Source organism: Sinocyclocheilus anshuiensis, unplaced genomic scaffold (assembly GCF_001515605.1).
Source record: "Sinocyclocheilus anshuiensis isolate Anshui unplaced genomic scaffold, SAMN03320099.WGS_v1.1 scaffold1142, whole genome shotgun sequence".
NCBI classification, from domain to species: domain Eukaryota; kingdom Metazoa; phylum Chordata; class Actinopteri; order Cypriniformes; family Cyprinidae; genus Sinocyclocheilus; species Sinocyclocheilus anshuiensis.
In genome coordinates this window covers 760,146-767,521 of record NW_015536577.1, presented here as the reverse complement: position 1 = coordinate 767,521, position 7,376 = coordinate 760,146, and the positions used below count along the sequence as shown (strand labels likewise).

At 37.4% G+C, this 7,376-nt stretch overlaps 1 protein-coding gene across 3 annotated transcripts in view; it reads left to right on the top strand.

The window, feature by feature from the left end:
• The window catches only part of LOC107702484 (eyes absent homolog 3-like), a 19,023-nt gene that overhangs the window by 2,990 nt on the left and 8,657 nt on the right, over positions 1 to 7,376 (top strand). For 2 of the 3 annotated variants that reach the window (XM_016504837.1, XM_016504829.1), the window contains exons 2-10: positions 1,216 to 1,339; positions 1,638 to 1,687; positions 2,414 to 2,520; positions 2,832 to 2,915; positions 2,995 to 3,064; positions 3,662 to 3,771; positions 4,007 to 4,144; positions 4,359 to 4,438; positions 4,832 to 5,012. In XM_016504837.1, the coding sequence (XP_016360323.1) occupies positions 1,307 to 1,339; positions 1,638 to 1,687; positions 2,414 to 2,520; positions 2,832 to 2,915; positions 2,995 to 3,064; positions 3,662 to 3,771; positions 4,007 to 4,144; positions 4,359 to 4,438; positions 4,832 to 5,012 (853 nt within the window). In that variant the 5' untranslated portion in view covers positions 1,216 to 1,306. The remainder of the gene's footprint in view (positions 1 to 1,215; positions 1,340 to 1,637; positions 1,688 to 2,413; positions 2,521 to 2,831; positions 2,916 to 2,994; positions 3,065 to 3,661; positions 3,772 to 4,006; positions 4,145 to 4,358; positions 4,439 to 4,831; positions 5,013 to 7,376) is intronic. The other variant, XM_016504844.1, reaches the window with a different exon arrangement.

The window sequence follows — 7,376 nt, the reverse complement described above, 5'->3', positions numbered from 1 at the left end:
TAATGAGTTAATTTAGATTTAATGCATGTTTTTATAGAGTTACTTCCTTGCATTGACAATTTAAATGCGCTGCATTATTTTGCTCATTATTTTTGCGCCCTCGGGAGACAATTAGATCTATACAATAAAGACCTATTTAATCTGCCTATAAAACATTAGAAATTCGATATTTGTTAAATTTGTATTGTTTGATTGTTAAAACAAAATATATTTGTTGTTTGTCTCAATAAATTGTGTTAATTATAAATACAGTGGTTAAATTGAAAAAAAAAAATTCTATTGCTTTTTGTTTTAAAAAAGGTTAAAAAAAATGTCAATAATTATCGATACCAAACGATATGAGACATTATATCGTTGATACATTTTTTAGCTATATCGCCCAGCCCTAGTCATGAGCAGGTTTAGAGTGACAAGACGGTAAATAAATGATGACAGAATTTTCATCTTTGGTTGAATTAAGCTTTTAAAGATGGTCTGTGTACATTGACTGAAATTAATTGTTTTAATCTTCGGTTCACTTGTTTTATCCACACATTAAAGTTGTTTTTCATATCCAGATCACGTTCCTGAGACATCGAGCTAGATGTTGCATAAGCATCGCTCAGGGCTACACGTGATTTACTAAACATTGTAGTCTCACATTTACATGAATGAAGCTTTAACAAGCGTCTGCAAAATTGGCTTAAGTGTAAGTGAGCATCTGACCCACTTTCTCTCCTTCCTGCTTGATATTCCAATTATATAAATGCAGTTTAAAGAAGGCACGGGGTGAATAAAATTAGGTTAGATCTTATCCTCGCCCACCCTTTGGATGTGGCAGCTTGCGCAGAAACACCTAATGCCTTTGATATAATCAGGAAAGAATACAAGCTTCCTAGTTTTCACCAAATGTAGGTTAGTATACATGTAAGGAGACACGGCCATATAATCCAGGCATGTGCGCTGGAAAGTGGGAGGGTTCGGAGGAAACATCTGGTGCTTTTGTGGGGGAGCCTCACGTGCCTCACCTGCCGGGCTGAGCTCACCTGCCACCAGGGTGACTGTGGGATTAGGGCCCGCAAGACCCAGTTTTTTTCCTTGATTTTCCCATAATGCTCAGCTCCTCAATGGCACACGCACACACCTGACAAGGATCAGCCCCAGTGAGATGGAGAGGCAGGGGCTGGAGGAGCATATATAAAGATGTCTCACGATGTTGACTTGTCTTTCACGCAGGGCCTTGGCCAAAGCAGAAGCAGCGGAAACTGCAGAGACTGACGGTGCAGATTTACCAGGGCGGACGGTGAAGACGTCCTCTCCCACAGCCATGGATGAATCGCAAGAGGTGCCCGAGCTACCTGTGAGTACAGTGCACTTACTGACCAGTCAGGAATGAAGAAACATTCATGTGTAGTTGACAACTTCTTCGTTTTTTGAAAAGGAAAAAGTGTAGGTTTTCGGTGCTGTAACTGGACACTATTTATTTTCATAATTTAAATCACTTTTTAATCACCCTGATTAATTTTATAGCATGCCACTCTGAAGGACGCTGCAGTCACTGCTTGAAATGTTACACATTATTGTGTTAAATGCCTACTGTTAATCATTCAACACAGTGAGAGACATAACCCTTTCTTTCTGTTGTTTTGATTGAATAGACAAAGAAAGCTCGGCATGATCCAGAAGTGAGTCAGGAGGGTGATTCACGGTAGGTCCATGTGCATTTTCATTACAGGGAGTGGTGCATTTCATATTTTCATATATAGCTTGCATATAGGCTACAGCTTGCTAGTTCAGGATTGGGCTGCTAGGATATGCCATTCTAAGCAGTACAGATCAAGGAACTGGATATAGGGTTGTAATCTTGCTTTATTACCATTGTGCCCTTGAGCAAGTTGAAAAATGAGGGTAAAGAGAAAGAACAAAGAGTGTCTTGTCAGAGTGAAGTATGATTTCCTTTTGGATAATTGCCAAACTTCAATCACACTTTATTATCTTCTATCATAATGTCAAGACATTTAAAAAAAAAAATGGCTTTAGAAGAGCTGCAGTCACTGTGTCTTTCAGCCACTCATGCAGAAGATTAAAGAAATTTTGAAGATGACCGTTTTCAAACCTTACCTTAAAGGCTTATCTTTAGGGATGGGTTGAAAATTGATTTCCAGATTTTGACCAATCTTCATTTTAACAAGCCAATATCAGTTCTTAAATCTCAAGTTCAATCTTGTAGTCTTTTTTTAATTAAATTATTTTTAAGTGCGTTAATAAAACTAAAACAAACAATATTTGTTAATGTACCAGAATCATTGTTGAATTGAGATCTGAATCAAATCAAGAGCTTGTCAATCAGAATCATATGTGTTTCATATTGTTACAGATGTTTTGGCACTTGTTGTGCTATTAGGACATGGTTCTAAAAGTTGTTATTTTGCAGAAGTGTGGCTGCTAATGACAGCAATGACTCCCCTAACCGGAACAAATCGACAGCTCAGTCAGAGGTCAATTCATATCCACCGTCATCTGTCGCTCACTTGCACACAAGTAAGTAGCTTTTAAATTTAATCTGAAATATATTATAATATATTTTAAATAAATGCAGTGTAGAAAACATACTATATACTATACAATATATTAATAATGTAATTTTTACTGTTTTACTTACATTTTAAATACTTTGCAGTTCTCTTATTGAATTGAAAGTTCCTCTGATTAAAATTTTATTTTTTTTGTTAATTTAAATATATACTGAAAATTGTCAAAAGACTATAGTCTCCCTACCTGTTTTTAAGATGTGTAAACATTATGCAACCTGTCAATCCCTCATTCATTCATTCATTTAATGTCTCCGGCAGTGCCTGGAGGTCCAGACCAGTCAAATCAAGAGACGATATCAAGATCCCAGGCCTGTGTCACAGAAAATGCATATGCTCACAATAGTAAGGCTCATTGCTGTCATGCTCAGACTTTTATTTAACGCATAATAAATTTGTAACAAAACATCCTAATTTTTAACAGCAGTGACATGCAAAGACCTCACCACAACCACAGCCACTGAATACACCTCACAGATCTACCAAGGAAGCAAGTAAGTACTAAAAGTTGTTTACTATTAACGGGTCATGGGTTTATTAATCATAAAACCTGCACTCAATGTAGTCTAGCAGTAGTCTAGTCTGCCCTGTTTGCTTGCTTAATACACATTCCTGGTCTTATTGTGTATTTGCATAATACATTATTGAATGTTGTTTCAATACATATGGTTTGGATTTGAACGTTTTTATTATATATAATAATTATATTTATAGTTTTACTAAGTGTGTGTGTGTATATATATATATATAAAACATGAAATATTGAAAGCAAATTTTCTGTTAAAACTATGAAAATTAGCTGAGTTAGGTCAATTAGACTATGAAGCCAAACATTTTATTTCCTTTCAAATAACATACTCGAATGAATTTTTTCATAAGACCAGAAATGCATATTAAAGAGTATCAGTTTTGAATTCAATTTTAAAAGCATACAAAATATCAAAGATCACACATATTAAATGGACTGCACCTTCATTTGTTCAAATCAAAGTGTATATGGCATCTACCCAGACTAAAGTCTCTAGAAACCTCCCTAAGTTCAGTTGTGTTCTTGAATGTTCAGCTATTAACTCTCCTTCATTATTCTTCAGCACCGCTGTCACTGCATATGCCAGTCAAGTGGCTTTCCCCTCCCTGGGCCAGTCGACCGTTTACAGCGGCTTTCCTCAGTCCAGCCAGACGTACGGACTGCCACCATTTGGTCTGTGCTTCACCTAGTTGCTGTCTGTGCTTTAGTTCATCTGAACACTTCACCCAAACTCATTCCACTTAACCCTCACCCTGCATTCACACTGTACGCTGGCAGTCAGATCAGTTCATGTCTCAATGTTACACCCTGTTCTTAACCTCCCTCTAATCACCTCTTTCATCTCTGCATCCCTTCTCTCCTCCACTCTTTGCCCTCTCCTGCTCCATCTATCCATGCACGGCCTCAGGCACCATGTGGCCAGGCTTAAAGACAGAGTCGCAGCTGCCCGAGGCGCCCTCTGTTGGTCAGACGGGGTTTCTCAGCTTCAGCTCAGCCTATACCTCAACCCAACCCAACCAGATCCACTACTCCTACCCCAGCCAAGGCAAGCCTGCTACCGCTCTCTTTCTCTCTCTGTGTTTCTACACGCTCTCTGCACCTCACAGCCTTATCAGTACGGGACCGCTGGGGAGAAAGACCCGCCCAGTTCCATCAGCCAAAACCACTTCCATTAACAGCATTTCATTCAGTAATTCTTATCATGATCGTACGCTTTGGTTGTTTGACATCCTGTATAATTGTTCTTCATCCCCAATCAGGTTCCTGTTTCACTACATCCAGTGTGTACACTAATAACCCCACAGCAACTGCTGTGACCACAACTGCTGGCACACATCAGGTGAGTCCATCTGCAGTGAAAAGAGAAACAAAGTCAGTATTTGAAAGGACAGCATTAGTAATACGAGGACGCTGTTCTCTGCTTTTGTATTAGATGAACAGAAATTGCTTTTACATTATCTACAGACTTTGAACTCTGATATGAGCAAAAATACAAAAACGTCATGTTCTTGACAGTGATATATGTTGCAATATACTATTTTCTTATGGAAAAGTGATTCAGAAACATGAAAAAGAAAAGATTCTCAAATTTCAGCCAGTTCTTTTTCATCTCGACCAGTAGGTAGTAGGTTGTATGGCAAATAGAAAGGACAGCTTGAAACTGCCAGATTGCTTTGTTGAACAAACAGTGAACATGATTTAAACTTCGTAATCTTAATTTGTTTTACTCCAGGAGTTTTCAAGTTACAATTCTCTTGGTCAGAGTCAGTTCTCGCAGTACTACGTTCCCCCTCCCAGTTACCTGTCTGCTGAGTTGCCCAGCAGTGATAGAGATGGAGCTGGTGTAGTGGCACCTGGATATCCAGCCATTAAAACTGAAGGCAGTGCCTCAGCAAACCTGCCCGACATAACAGGTGTGTTATCATTATCCCTCTGTAACTTCACAATAAACCTAGAACTTTGTAAATACTAGTACTAGCAGTTCTCCCCACCTTCTGTAAATGGCTAAAAATGGTCTTTTTCACAACTAAAATTAGAATTAGAATGTCGTTCCTGTGGCTCAGTGGTAGAGCTTTGCGTTAGCAGCACAAACGGTCCTGGGTTCAATTCCCAGGGAACACACATACTGGTAAAAAATGTATAGCCTGAATACACTGTAAGTCGCTTTGGATAAAAGCGTCTGCTAAATGCATAAATTAAAGTGAATTAATTGATTAAATCAATTATATTACATATATAAAGCCACACACTTCCATTCAAACATTTGGGGTCAGTAACCATTTTATTTGTCAAGAACACATTAAAGTGACCAAAAAGACAGTAAAGACATTCATAATGTTACAATTTCTATGTAAAATAAATGATGTTTTAAAACGCTTTAAGAAGCACAACTGTTTTCAACTGTTGTATTTATATTCCCCCTAAATAACTAAGTACTCCAACACACATCTCCACAATCCAAAAATCCAATTCCAAATCAAAAGATTTGTTCTCACCTTCAGACTGAGAGCGCTGCCCGTTGGTTAGAAATCCGAGGGGGAGTCTGTGCCAAACTCAAGTCAGGTCCGGATGCTCTTGAGGCTCGATGGGATTAATGTTTAGGTTCAGATAATAGCTAATGAAGAAAAAATTTACTCTTGAGACTTGTTTGGAGAGGAATAACGCATCACCACATAAAATGGCTTCGCTTTAATGAACAAATTCAGAATAAAATCAACATAACAAGCTCTCTTACAAGCTTCACAATTTATAGTCTGCATGGGTTACAAAGAAATGTACTTATTTGTACATACAAGTCAAGCTCAACACCTCACTTCCTTTCCAGCATTCTGCAGCAAGCTTTTGTTGCTAAGCAGAAGATATATAGATTTTGGTTGCATATGCAACACCTTTTCATTGCAAAGCGAGAGATACATGACCTTTGCTCTAATTCTACATTATATACTTTGCTGCACAAGTATAACACATTAAGCCGGAGCAAATGACACCTGCTGTCCTCTCGCCTCAATTCTATGAAACTATCAAGATATCAGTTGCTTATATATTATATTTTTATTTATAGGCCTCTTGCTCTTCTTCTTTGTCCTGCTTCCTTTGTAAACCTTGCACAATTAAATCACTCATGTCAGTTTTTAGGTCACCTGGTTCCTTTTCCAGGATTGATTAGGAGAGTGCATCTCATTTATTGGATCTATTGGATTTGACACAACACAAGAAATAATAAATTAAATAATAAGAAATGTTTCTCGAGCGGTAAATCAGCATATTAGAATGATTTCTGAAGACTGAAAGTAATGGCTACTGAAAATTCAGCTTTGCATCACAGGAATAAACTATAAAATTAAAATATATTACAATAGAAAATAGTCTTGCAGTCTTATACAGCCTTGGTAAGCATAAGAGATTTCTTTCTAAAACATTTTAAAATAATACTGACCCCAAACTTCAGAACAATAATGTATGTATATATTATACTAAAAATAGTATAAAATTACTATAATAAAAATGTATTTTGGTTAAATTATGACTTAATTCCAATGTAATTCATATAAAATTAAAGTAAAGAAAAAAGTAATCAGAAAGCATCTTAACCCTTAAAAGAGGTCTTAAGGTCCAAAATCGTTAGGAGTACGGACGATGACTTTTAAGAGGCTTAAGAGTTTCTTTAGCAGTGGAGAAAATGGACGAAACATAAAGAGAGAGAAGAAATGTGTTGCCCACAATGCATGACTGTGAGTTAATAAGACGCTACACATTAGATCGTACAGGGATTATGTTTGTGACTGATCTTATTAGAGACACGCTAACATCTCAGACACCGTGCAGAAATGCCATAGCGCCAGAAATGGAAGTAATCACTACATTAACATATTTGACAATTGGAAAAATGCAACTATGCAGCAGTGATGATTTGGGTCTGTCACAACCTTCTATAAGCAAAGTGAAAGCACAAACAAGTACAGCACTTTCAGAACCTTATTGTGTCGCTGTTCATTTCCTCAGTTCAAAGTGAAGGCTTATAATAGACCCTACTCTTAAAAGCGCTCTTTTATTTCCTTCTTGGACAACCAACCAATCACAGTCTTCAAAAGACTGTGTCATAGCTAGCAACAGGTTCAGCCCTGCCTCCTCACTAAGATAAAAGTTTTTTGTCTTTTCCTCGCTCAGAGTTGCTCTCAGATTGGTCCTGAATCACTTTTAAGCTAAGACTCCTAGTTAGAAATTTTTAAGCTAAATTAGGAGCTCTCTGAGAGGATTCTTAGAATCTTTAAGAATAC